The following is a 13,932-nucleotide window of genomic DNA, read 5'->3' as shown; positions in this document are numbered from 1 at the left end:
CCCCTGAAGTTTTTGTACCTGAAAGTCAAGGGCTGTTTGCAGAATTACACAACCTCCTCCCACCCCCATATATCCCATTCCTTTGTATCTCTAGAGATTGTATTAATAGCAAAAGGGAGAGGGGTACATGTTTATTCCTTTGACTTCCACAGTAGCATTTACCAGCAGAATTCTTTCCAGCAGCGGGTGCCAAGAATTTTTTTCTTTTTTTAATGAGAGAATAGCTTAAATTGCGAGATTCTGTACATTAACTTTGAGTGTACAGAGAACTGGGAAACATCAGGCTATATTAGGGGCAGAACACCTGGGTCCAGGAAAGACATTAGTGATTCAGTCAGCAAGAGATTCTTTGAGAAGTACACCAAAAGGTAACAAAAGGTGTAAATTATTTGGATTGAAAAAAGGATAAAAGGGCACCTGGATGGCTCAGTTGGTTAGGCGTCTGCCTTCGGCTCGGGTCATGATCCCGGGGTCCTGGGATCGAGCCCCTCATCGGGCTCCCTGCTCGGTGGGGAGTCTGCTTCTCCCTCTCCTTCCGCCCCTCCCCTTCACTCATGCTCTGTCTCTCGCTCTGCTCTCAAACAAATACAAATTTTTTTTTTTGTTACATTTTATTTATTTATCTGAGAGAGAATGAGTGAGAGCACGAGCAGGGGGAGGAGCAGAGGGAGAGGGAGAAGCAGACACCCCACCGAGCAGGGAGCCCGATGCGGGGCTCGATCCCAGGTCCCCGGGATCATGACCCGAGCCAAAGGCAAACGCTTAACCGACTGAAGCACCCAGGCACTCCTAAATAAAAATCTTTTTCTAAAAATTAAAAAAAAAAGAAAAAATGATATAGCAACATTAATATTTATTACGGCAAACATTTGTTTGTATAAGTTCTGTATAATTACTATATTTTTCTTCATTTCCCAAGGATGATATAATGAAAATGACATTTAAGGAAACTGAAATAAGAAATTACCTTACAGAGTAAATATTCCTCGTATGTACCTGATTTCATTCATGTTATTCCTCCCCCATCTCTGTTTGACTAAATGTTAAAGAGCAGTTCCAGGGCCAGCCCCTGCTCCTCAGATCGCTTGTGACTTGCCTACGCCCAACTAGAAGTGACTTTTTTCTGTATGGATTCTTCCATAGCATTTTCTTTGACTTTCTCTCTTCTCTTACCACTTGCCACTTTCTTTTATTATGGAAAATAAGTCCACATCTTGCATCAGCTACTTTTGGTGATCTCCTTGTAGGGACAGATTTATGACTGAGTCATCTTTTTAACCCCAGGGCTTTCCACATAAGTGTTTATAATGGTTTCCTCAATGAAAATGTTATGGACAAACCACCTTGTGAAACATCACTCTGTGTATTATTTTTCTCCTTTTTTCTTCACCTGTTGATTTCTCTCCTACTGCGTGTGTGTAGAGGATACCAAGTGTTGGGTATCCAGCTAGTCCTTGAGCCAGCACATGGTAAGGTCCAGTAGGCATTAGGTGCTCTGTAAGGGCCTGTTGGATGGATAGATGGAAGAGGTCTACGCTGAGTTCCAGGCCTGTTTCTCACACCCAGCTGCTGCATGTCCCCAGACTCCTCATCAGGACTTCGTCCTATGCCTCTAATGAACTGTGTAGGAAACCGCTTTGAAACAGTCATAAGTTCTGCCTATGCTATATAACCTACTATTATTTTACCCAATACATTTCTTCTGGAAATACAGAAACAGCAAATTAATTTTTTTTAAAGATTTTATTTATTTTGACAGACAGAGAGAGAGTATAGGCAGGGGGAGCGGCAGGCAGAGGGAGAGGGAGAAGCAGGTTCCCTGCTCATCAGGGAGCCCTATGTGGGGCTCGATCCCAGGACCCTGGGATCATGACCTGAGCCGAAGGCAGACGCTTAACCGTCTGAGCCACCCAGGCGCCTTGCAAATTAATTTTGTAAGAATTATTATATTTGGGGCGCCTGGGTGGCTCAGTCGTTGAGTGTCTGCCTTCGGCTCAGGTCATGATCCCAGGGTCCTGGGATCGAGCCCCGCATTGGGGCTCCCTGCTCAGCGGGAAGCCTGCTTCTCCCTCTTCCACTCCCCCTGCTTGTGTTCCCTCTCTCGCTGTGTTTCTCTCTGTCAAATGAATAAAATCTTTAAAAAAAAAAGAATTATTATATTTATAAATCAAAAGAATATAGGTACATATTCTTGTCTGGTACTATCTTCTTTTTTTGGTAAACAGTTTAAATGATACCTAAACATCTTTCACCAGAGACAAGTAATGCACTGATTACTTCCTTTGTTGTACAATCTTCTATTTTCTCTGAAGTTGAAAACAGCATCGTTTTTCATTTGCTTACTTTTCTATGTATCATCCAAATGTTCCAACAGATGTATTAAAGGCCTCTCAGCATCACTTTCCATGTTTCATAAGTACCAGAATAATCCACCATAAATCAATGTTTTTTAAGATTTTATTTTTAAGTAACCTCTACACTCAGTGTGGGACTCAACCGACTAAGCTAAACAGCTACCCCAATCAAATTTTTTAAATACTTAAGCGTGAAAGAAATTCCACCGTATGTTTTCGGAGTCACTAGCCCAGTTTCCATCCACGGGAGTTCCGAGGGTCAGTCAGTCACTTAGCGCGTTTCTGCATTTCATCTAATCCTTCCCCGGCCCTGGGAAGCAGGCCTTACGACACTTCACAGGCGACGAAGCTGAGGCTCAGAAAGGCCCAATGACCAGTCCCAGCACGCGCGACAAAGGGATCCTCGTCGCCCCACAAAGCTCCACACTCCGCCGCCCCCGGCCGCCTGGGCTTCCCAGAGGGCCACGCCACTCCCACCAGCCTCCTCTCCGTGCCCGCCCACCCCGCCCTCTTCGACCACGCCCCTTCCCCCCTTGGCCAAGACCCGCGCTTCCGCGCTTCCGGCGTGCGAGTGCTTCCGGCGTGTGCGTGCGGTTCCCCGCGCGGTGAGCCCAGGCGTGGTGTGGCGATGGCTGCCGGCGGTAGCGACCCGCGGGCCGGCGACGTAGAGGAGGACGCCTCACAGCTTATCTTCCCCAAAGGTGGGGGTGGCGTTGCCTCAGGCCTGGCGTTGCCCACGCTTCGCCCAAGGCCTGGCGGTGGCAGGCAGCCGGGCGGGTCGCCGGCGCGGAGAGGGGCAGGGAGGCTGGGGGATGCGGCCGTGGGAGGGGCCCGGGCGGCAGGATGCCTCGAGAGGGGCCAGTTGGATTCCACGGTTGCTGCCCTGGAAACTTAGGCGCCCAGCTCCACGCTGCTCCTGAGCAGCCTCTTCCTACTTCCTACTCGTTTAAGTAACTTACTATATCTGATAAACCGCGAAGTGCTGCAGGGATGTGGCAAGGATGAACAAAGCCGACACTAGTTACAGTGGTAAGGACAGATTTTAATAAGTAATACACGAATTGTAGGGGCGCTTGACTGGCTCAATCCGTAGAGCATGCTAGTCTTTTTCTAACATTTTAGTTATTTGAGAGAGAGAGAGAGCATGGGGAGCGGGGGAGAGGCGGGAGGCAGAGGGAGAGGGACAAGGAGACTCCCCGCTTAGCGGGGAGCCCTCGCCGGGTCTCGATCCTGGGACCCTGAGATCATGACCTGCGCCAAAGGCGGACGCTTAACGCCGGAGCCACGGAGGCTCCCGGAGTCTACTAGTTTTGATCTCAGGGTCATGAGCCTGGGCACGGAGCCTGCTTTAAAAAAAAAAAAAAAAAAAGTAATACACGATTGCAATAGGGAAAAGAGGCTAGTGTGTACTGAACTCAGTTTCGATTAGGTGACTGGGCATTTTAAAGGGAGAATGAAGGAGTGGAGGGGTTAGCCGCGTCTCCGTAGGATCAAGGAAGTGAAAAATTACAGAAAGCGGGAAGGGGGATTGATTGGTCCGTTTGAAACCCATTTAGTTTGTCAACTGGCGCTTATGGAATTTAGACTTCTACTCTCCCACAGCACTTTCTCTGAATTGAGAGACAGGGGGCCCTATCTTCAGGTGTTGGCTGGGACAGACAGTAAATTATTTTTAACAGTAGCTGTCAGTTTTCACTGGCAGGCGCTTTAAAGGGGCTAGGGTCCAACGTAGGAATGTGGTCTTGAGCTGTTAGAAATTATGTTAGTATTTTGTTCATGTCTTTTTGGGCCAAAGTTGAAGCCCCAAACCAGGGCTCAGAGGAACCTGGCTAGCGTTTGGTCAGAGTCTTTGTCAGATGGCTACAAGTACAGCACAGTTAGCTATAAGCGAACTTCCTTTGTGCAGTGACCTGTACTTTATTTGTAATTTAGAAACCGAAAATAAGCAGGAAGCTTAAGATTTTTAAAATACCATATTTTACAGGTACTGGAAAATGTAAATAGGGGAAACCTTAACAATATCCACCTGTTTTATTTATTTTTTTTTTTAAAGATTTTATTTATTTATTTGACTGAGAGAGACACAGTGAGAGAGGGAACACAAGCAGGGGGAGTGGGAGATGGAGAAGCAGGCTTCCTGTGGAGCAAGGAGACTGATGCCGGGCTCAATCCCAGAACCCTGGGATTAGGACCTGAGCTGAAGGCAGACGCTTAAGGACTGAGCCACCCACGTGCCCCTACCCACCTGTTTTTAAATTATTGTATACACAGTAAAAAAAAAATGAAACTCTACACCCTTTCACCCAGAGGCAATACTGTAAACAATTTAGTATTTGTCCTTCCAAACTAATTTTATGCTTATTTATAAATAAATATATACATACGCCTTTTTATTTGTAAAAATGAGATTATGCAAAAGGAATGCTATAGCCTTTTAAAAATTTGATGATATATTGTATAGTCCTTTTTCTTTCTCTCTCTTTCTCTCTCTTTCTCTCTCTTTCTTTCTCTCTCTCTCTCTCTCTCTCTCTCTCTCTCTCTCTCTCGGCCCAGTGTGGCGCTTGCATTCATGACCCCAAGATCAAGTGTCACATGCTGTACCGACTAAGCCAGCCAGGCATTTCGTCCTATTCTTTTCGTTTCTTTTCTTTTCTTTCTTTTCTTTCTTTCTTTCTTTCTTTCTTTCTTTCTTTCTTTCTTTCTTTCTTTCTTCTTTCTTTCTTTCTTTCTTTCTTTCTTTCTTTCTTTTCTTTCTTTTCTTTCTTTTCTTTCTTTTCTTTCTTTCTTATTTAAGATTTTATTTGTCAGAGAGAGAGAGCACGTGCGCACTAGCAGGGGTAGCAGCAGGCAGAGGAGGCAGAACAGGCTGTGGGAGAAGCAGGCTCCCTGCTGAGCAAGGAGCCAGAGGTGGGGATCCCAGAACCCTGGGATCATGACCTGAGCTGAAAGCAGATGCTTTTTTTTTTTTTTTTAAAGATCTTATTTATTTATTTATTTGACAGAGAGAGACACAGCAAGAAAGGGAACACAAGCAGGGGGAGTGGGAGAGGGAGAAGCTGGCTTCCCATGGAGCAGGGAGCCCGATGCAGGGCTCGATCCCAGGACCCTGGGATCATGACCTGAGCTGAAGGCAGACGCTTAACAACTGAGCCACCCAGGCGCCCCTGAAGGCAGATGTTTAACCAACTGAGCCACCCAGATGTCCCAGGTTTTTCTCTTTAAACCTAGTTTTTAAAGTTTGCTCACTGGTATTCTTACTGGTCAAGAGGATTATTTTAAATGAGTATCAAGGGTGAGCCCAAATGTCCATCGCCTGATGAATGGATAAAGATGTGGAATGGAATATTGTTCAGCCATAAAAAAGATTGAAATCTTGCCATTTGCATTAATGTAGATGGAACTAGAGACTATCATACTAAGCAAAATAAACCAGAGAAAGACAAATACCATATGATTTCACTCATACGCGGAATTTAAGAAACAAAACAGATGAACAGGAAAAAAGGGGCAAACCCAAAAACAGACTGTTAACTATAGAGAAAAAACTGAGGGTTCCTGGAGGGGAGGTGGGCGGGGGGAATGGGTTAAATGGGCGATGGGTATTAAGGAGGGCACTTTATGGGTGTCGTGTAAGTGATGAATCACTAAATTATATACCCGAAAATAATAATATACTGTATGTTAACTCACTGGAATTTAAATAAAAACTTGAAGCTAGAAAAAATAAATGAGTATCAAGATTTGTGTGATGGTAAATATTTGAAGTAGGGTTAGTAGGGAAACTACATAAGATTATGAAATCTAGAGGGTAGGGACTTCTGACACAGGTCCAATGCCTAGTATGTAATAGGTGGTGATCTGGGTGAATGAGTAAATAACAGATTTGTACAGGTACAAAAACAGAATTTGGGATGCATTATTTTTTTAAGATTTTATTTAATTATTTATTTTAAATGTTTTTTTTTTTTTTTTTAAGATTTTATTTTATTTATTTGACAGAGAGAAAGACAGCAAGAGAGGGAACACAAGCACGGGGAGTGGGAGAGGGAGAAGCAGGCTTCCCGATGAGCAGGGAGCCCGATGCGGGGCTCGATCCCAGGAGTCTGGGATCATGACCTGAGCCGAAGGCAGACGCTTAACGACTGAGCCACCCAGGCGCCCCAAGATTTTATTTATTTATTTGACAGAGAGAGACACAGTGAGAGAGGGAACACAAGCAGGGGGAGTGGGAGAGGGAGAAGCAGGCTTCCCGCAGAGCAGGGAGCCCAATGCGGGGCTCAATCCCACAACCCCAGGATCAGGACCCGAGCCGAAGGCAGACGCTTAATGACTAAGCCACCCAAGCGCCCCTGGGATGCATTATTAATGTGTGTTTCCAAATACTTGGCTCTCCCTAACATGTAATAATTCTTAAAATAGTATAATATTAGTATTATGGAACCAGATTATCAGCTCAAGGAAGCTAAAGAGAAGTAATTGTTGGCCGTGCTCTATTTTGAAATCAGTAACTGGCCTCATTGGATAATGATGTGTCATTATTTAATAGCACATCCAGGTCAGATTCTTTGATGTTAGAAACTTTGTCTAGCCAGACTGAGCTAAATTTTAGTATCTTATGAATGTTGCTGTGCCTTGTGGTATATCAGTCTGGACGACGATAAAGCTGTGGGATATGAGGCCTCTGGATTTATGCAGGGACAAAAACTTGCTGTTAGTCTCGAGGCAAAATGAACATTTAGATGCTCTTTTGAAGGAATATTTTCAGCTGACATTTGTGCTTCTCACAAATAGAGTTTGAAACAGCTGAGACACTACTAAATTCAGAGGTTCATATGCTTCTGGAGCATCGAAAGCAACAGAATGAGAGTGCAGAGGATGAACAGGAACTTTCTGAGGTCTTCATGAAAACTTTAAATTACACAGCCCGTTTCAGTCGTTTCAAAAACAGAGAGACCATTGCCAGTGTCCGTAGGTGAGTGCTAAAGAAAGTTTTTATTAATCCATACTGTTGGACATCTGCGTGTAAAATGCTTTTTCCTCCACCACCGCATGGTGGTGGGCATCATCTGTACCATTAATATAAGAAAAATAATGTCTTTGTCAGAAATTTAAAAACTGCTTGTAAGACCAAAATTCTCTTTGGCCACCTTGCCCTATACCTGAAATTCCAGTGATCATCCTGCACAGTAACCACTGTTAGTTTATTCTTAGTCTTCCAGATCTTTGCCATGCATTCACATACATACATTACACCTATAAAAAACACACAGCAGTGTTTGTGGGTTGTTTTTTTTTTTTTTAATAAAGTGGGTTTATTACTCACCTTAAATGTCTTCAAGATCTTTATATGTTAATAAATATAAATCAGGAACATTCTTTCTGAATCTTTGCTCTGCCTCAGACGGCAGCTTTTAGCACTTTTTCCTAAGGCATTGCTTCTCAAATTGGGTCAGATGTAACCTGGAAAACAGTGATGTGCTAAGGCATATAGGAGGTCATGGGAAAAACACATCTTCAGCTATCAGTTTTATTTGATGGTAGGTGATTGAAAACTTCTACATTAAAACAAACAGATACCAGCATATTATGGAATAAAACAAAAAAATGTATGTGAATTCTTGAATTAAATTACAAGACTTAAAACCTTGCAGATGCAGAAAGTCATTTGAGCTTGTGCCCCAGGTCACCTAGGGATACTTGTTTGCTCTGCTCCAGTGAAAATGCTTGAGAAGTGCTGTCCTTAGGGAGAGCTGGTGTACAAAAAAGGTGTACATACACAGATACTTTTCAAAGAGCCATTTATAATAGCCAAGGTTGGGGGGGAACCTGAAACATTCAACAGTAATTAAATAAATTATGGTAAATAATTTGGTGAGATAATATATTGTCATTTAAATTGTGTTAGAAAATGAAAGTGTTCACATCTTAAGTATGCAAAAAATGAAGGTGATGAGATTATATATGAAGTGTATATATATATAATCTTTCTAAAAAGCAAGTGTGTGTATGTTATAAAAAGTGTGGGTGTACACATGGAGAAAAGATTGGAGGGAAATGTGCAGAGCTTCTTAGCAAAACTACAAGCTATTGGGCCTAGGAGATGACCTGGACACATTCATGAATAAAAGATCTCAGTATTATAAACATGTTGGTTCTCCCCAAATTAATGTGTACATTTAGTGCCATTCTGCAGCCTCAGGGGAATGGAGGGGTGGCTAATAAAATGATCTTAAATTTGTAAGAATTGTCAGGAAAAAAATTTTTTAAGAAAAATGAAGGTGGGGGGCGCCTGGGTGGCTCAGTTGGTTAGGCAGCTGCCTTTGGCTCAGGTCGTGATTCCAGGGTCCTGGGATCGAGCCCCGCATCGGGCTCCCTGCTCATTGGAGAGCCTGCTTCTCCCTCTCCCTCTGCCTGCCACTCTGCCTACTTGTGCTCTCTCTCTGTCAAATAAATAAAATCTTTAAAAAAAAAAAAATGAAGGATGGGGAGGGAGTGCCTGGGTGGCTCAGTTGGTTAAGCGTCTGCCTTTGGCTCAGGTCATGATCCTGGGGTTGTGAGATCAAGCCCCGAGTGACGTTCCATGCTGAGCATGGAGTCTGCTTAAGATTCTCTCTCCCTCTCCTCACTGCACATGCATGCTCTCTCTCTCGCTCTGTCTCTCAAAAATAAATAAATCTTTTTTTTTTTTTAAGATTTTATTTATTTATTCATAAGAGACAGACAGAGAGGCAGAGGGAGAAGGAGGCTCCCCACTGAGCAGAGAGCCCAATGTGGGACTCAATTCCAGGACCCTGGGATCATGACCTGAGCCAAAGGCAGACGTTTAACCATCTGAGCCACCCAGGCGCCCCCCAAAATAAATAAATATTAAAAAAAAGAAGAAGAAGGGACGCCTGGGTGGCTCAGTCGTTAAGCATCTGCCTTCGGCTCAGGTCATGATCCCAGGGTTCTGGGATCGAGTCCCACATCGGGCTCCCTGCTCTGTGGGGAGCCTGCTTCTCCCTCTGCCTCTGCCTCTCTCTCTGTCTCTCATGAATAAATAAATAAAATCTTTAAAAAAAAAATTTTAAAGAAAATTCAGCTACAGATTCAAATACAAATTTATTTTATGTGAGTCCAGTATATGGTAAAGATGGCACTATAATTTAGAGAAGAACTATCTTTAACAGATTTTATTTATTTATTTTTTTTAGAGAGCAAGAGCACGCATAGTGTTGGGGGGTTGGAGAGGGAGAGAGAGAATCTTAAGCAGGCTCCCCAGCTAGCACGGAGCCCAACGTGGGCTCATCTCACCACCCTGAGATCATGACCTGAGCCAAAATCAAGAGTTGGATGCTTAACCAATTGAGCCACCCAGGCCCCCCTAGAGGGGAATATTTTAAAACAAAGTTCAAACACTATACCTTATACCAAACTTGACTCCTGAGGAATTAAGGATTTGAATGTAAACCATGGTGAATAAAGTGCTGTGTGATAAAATGAGTAAGTACATGTATTATTTTGGCTGTGCTTAGTAGGACTTTAAATGGGGGGAAACTTGATTGACTAGTTGAATGTAAGCTTTGTGAGGGCATATGTTCATTTTACAACAATCCCCTCCAAACAGATACATACACTACTTTATAAACCTTTTCCCATGTAACTAAGTTTACAGTATTTTCTTTAGTAAATGAATATAGCTTTACTAAGTGACAGAAAGTTATGAAACAGAATGTGTGTTTATATTCTAAAACAGAAAAGTGTTTGGAATGGTACACTAAGATAATTACATTGATTCTGTGTAAGTAGTGATATGGGCAGCTTTTACTTTCCTGTATTTTTGAAATTTTGTATAGCTAATAGGCTTGTAATAGAATGATAAACACAGTAAATGTTTTGTTTCTGGACAGATAATTAAGGTCTTCTCTGAAACCAGATTTACCATGGATGAGAACTATTTTTTTTTAAAGATTTTATTTATTTGAGAGAGAAAGAACAGAGGGAGAGGGAGAAGCAGCCTCCCCACTGAGCGGAGAGCTCAATGTGGGACTTGATCCCAGGACCCTGAGATCATGACCTGAGCCAAAGGCAAATGCTTAACCAACTGAGCCACCCAGGTGCCCCAGATGAGCTCTATTTTAAGAGCGAAATGTGGGGGCGCCTGGGTGGCTCAGTAGTTAAGCATCTGCCTTCGGCTCAGGTCATGATCCCAGGGTCCTGGGATCGAGCCCTGCATCGGGCTCCCTGCTCAGCGGGAAGCCTGCTTCTCCCTCTTCCACTCGCCCTGCTTGTGTTCCTTCTCTCGCTGTCTCTCTCTGTCAAATAAACAAATAAAATCTTAAAAAAAAAAAAAAAAACTAAATGTGTAAGAAACCAAGATAGGATTTGACAGCGTTTTATACGATTTGGACTAGAAGTGCATTTAAAATAAGATGCAGTTTATACACATTTGTACAAAGTAAGGTATGCCTGTATTTATTTTTTAGATTTTTTTTTTGTTCTGTTTTTGTTTTGTTTTAGATAAGTTTAAAAGAGAATTTCCTCCAAGTCAAAATATACAACCATCATGTGTTTGACATAAAATTAATGACGAAAGAAGCAAGGCAGAGTGATAAGAGCAGAGAACAGCAAAATAAATTCTTAGGGAAAAGGTTGTATAGTCCATAAGGTATATAGTGGTTTTTCAAAAGTTATAATAGCAAGGGGTTCTCAGGCCTGATGTGTTCTTCTCACTATTGTTGTCTGCCTGATTTCATTGTAACTTCCTGTTCTCCAGGAATAGGAACAGGAAGTGATTTGAAAGTGGGATTTTGCAGCCAAGCTAACCGTATGGAAAGATTGCAAGTGCTTTACTTTTTTCTTACTAACTACCTTTGATTCTCTTTTTCCTACTCATCATTCTTTGATTTTTGTTTGTTTTGACTTTCTCCCCACGGTCAGCTTGTTGCTGCAGAAGAAGCTTCATAAATTTGAGTTGGCCTGTTTGGCCAACCTTTGCCCCGAGACTGCTGAGGAGTCAAAGGCGCTGATCCCAAGGTTAGTACAGTCACTGTGCTAAGTTCTGTATATTAAATTCCTACAAGTAGAATTACTGTTTCTAAAAGGTTGTGTGCATTTAAAATCGGTACAGATAGCACCAACGTTGAATGGAGTGCCTTTTTTAACAGGGTGTAAAAATGGTGGTTTTATAGCATACCAACTGTTAGCAAAAATGTGGGACAGCTGAACTCTCACACTGGTGGTAGGACTGCAAATTAGTAGAGTCACTTTGGAGAGCAATTTGGCTACATCTAGTAGAGTTAAAAATGATTATACTCTGTGACCCAAAAAATCCATTCCTGGGTACGTGCCTAAAAGCAACTCATGCAGTTCCATAAGAAGGCATGTATTCTAATGTTCATTACTGCAGTGTTAGTGATAACAGAAACTTGACAGTCTGTCAGTAAACAAGAGGATGGATAAATCATTTATGTAGCAGTGAAAAAATTAATGAATTAGAACAACATGGAATAATAACAAATACCAAAATCAATTTGGAGTGAAAAAAATTGCAGAAGGATACACGTAGTATGATGCCATTTCCTATAAAGTTTAAAAACAGTGCTGCGTATGGCTTATAGATACATTTACATATGTATATAGTAAGTATAAAAATATGTATAGAAATGATAAATACAAATTTAGGATGATGGTTAATTCTGGGGAATGGGGGGAGCATACACAGAGCCATTAATTTGTTCCTGTTGTGTTTATTAAAGAAATCTAAATCAAGTAGGGGTAACTGTTAAGGTTAACTTATTTTCTATACTTTCTTAAATCTCTGAAACACTTCATATGTTTTTAAAAGGAATGGCAGAAATACAACTGAAGGGTGAAAGTGTATGTTTAGAGAAGTGGGCAAGTGGTACTCAAAGATTAGCGTGTGTTAAAGAGGATATTGTCAGTCGCTGAGACACTCATTTCTTTTGGTTTTCTTCTTGTAGCCTGGAGGGGCGGTTTGAAGATGAGGAGCTACAGCAGATTCTTGATGATATCCAGACCAAGCGCAGCTTTCAATATTAGTCTCCAAATACCACTCTGCTGCTGAGGGAACTACATCCCAAGCCCAGCGCCACTGTCCTGATGTCTGGAGCTGACTTACACAGAAATTCCATTGCACTTGGGCTTCCTTTGGATAGAACAACCCAGCTTGGTCTTGGTTTAGGTTGCTATTTCAGATTTGACTATTGGACCATGATAACCTGACCTTGCCTCTGGGAAGGGTGAGGTGGGGTGATATGCATATAAGCTACACTGTTGACTACCTCATACCATGGTTTTGGCCCCTGTGTTATTTTTAAGTTTTTGTTTTGTTTTAAGATTTTTTTTTTTTTAAGTAATCTCTATCCCCAATGTGGGGCTTGAACTCAGTACCCCAAGATCAAGAGTGGCATGCTCCACTGACTGAGCCAGCCAAGCACCCCTTTTTTTAAGATTTTATTTTTTTAGCCTCTGTGTTATTTTTGATTCCTAAGATTTCATGTTTTAATTTCAATGTGTTTGTAGTTTTTGCAACTACAGGAAACAACAGTCTTGTCTAAATGCAAAAGGAAGAATTAAGGGGCACTTGGCTGACTCAGTTGGTAGAGCACGTGACTCTTGATCTCGGGGTGGTGAGTTCAAGCCCCACATTGGACATGGAGCCTACGAGCAAAAACAAGCAAAAACCCCAAACAGGAACCCCAAATATAAATGCAAAAGGAAGAATTAAACCAGCCCTGTACCATCATCTGAAATCCTTACAGAAAGGATGATAGTGCTAATGACTGTGAGACAGCATTGACATCCTTGTGCTTAACCCAGAAGTCAAGGAGCAAGGTCACCATGGAAAGCAGTTACACCGAGGATAACTGCCAAGCATGGAGGGCCCATACATAGCCTTGAGGTACATCAGTACTTGACCTTTTTTCTTGGACTGTTGAAGAATGTAGATTTGGAGGCAGTGGTCCTAAAGCACTGTATTCTCACTCCTAAAGATTTTTTTTTCTTCAGAGGACAGACTTGAAGGTCTGAATACTTTGAAGACTCCTTGGATAGGGCATCCAGTCCAAACCTCTGTCTTGCTATTTAGTAGCAGGTGATCTCTGTGGGGGGTGATTTGGAAAGAGGGAGCCTGCCCCTTCCTGGGCCACTACAGTGAAGTCACTCGATGTAAAGCAAGTTGGGGGAAACTCTTTAATAGCTAAACATTCTAGCTTTGTGCAGTGGCGGTATCTTAGCCAGTGAGCTTTATCCAAGGTGCAATTGTTGCTAATTGAAAGGAAAAAAAATAGCTAAACATTCTAGCTTTGATTTTTCTGAAAGGAAATATGCCTATTTTCTTCACAATTTGGAGATTTTTCTTTGGAGTACTTGTTGGCTCCAAATGAATGCATGATCCAAAAACAAAAAAAAAAGGGAGAAATAACAAAGTCATTTTTTTTTTTTTAAAGTAGGTTCCAGGGACGCCTGGGTGGCTCAGTCAGTTAGGCATCTGCCTTCAGCTCAGGTCATGATCCCAGGATTCTGGGATCAAGTCCCACATCGGGCTCCTTGCTCAACAGGAAGCCTGTTTCTCCCT

The 13,932-nt window shown here is 42.4% G+C and overlaps 1 protein-coding gene across 1 annotated transcript; it reads left to right on the top strand.

Annotated features, from left to right (window-relative positions):
• Positions 1–2,922: 2,922 nt before the first annotated feature.
• POLR2D (RNA polymerase II subunit D) lies at positions 2,923–12,737 on the top strand. The gene is made up of 4 exons (XM_032412725.1): positions 2,923–3,055; positions 7,146–7,326; positions 11,274–11,369; positions 12,317–12,737. The coding sequence occupies exons 1-4, from the start codon at positions 2,983–2,985 to the stop codon at positions 12,393–12,395; spliced, it is 429 nt and encodes a 142-aa protein (XP_032268616.1). The 5' UTR covers positions 2,923–2,982; the 3' UTR covers positions 12,396–12,737.
• Positions 12,738–13,932: the final 1,195 nt, after the last annotated feature.

This window comes from Phoca vitulina, unplaced genomic scaffold, assembly GCF_004348235.1.
Source record: "Phoca vitulina isolate PV1807 unplaced genomic scaffold, GSC_HSeal_1.0 scaffold1, whole genome shotgun sequence".
NCBI classification, from domain to species: Eukaryota; Metazoa; Chordata; class Mammalia; order Carnivora; family Phocidae; genus Phoca; species Phoca vitulina.
The sequence above is the reverse complement of the archived record's forward strand: the minus strand, read 5'-3'. Positions and strand labels throughout refer to the sequence as shown.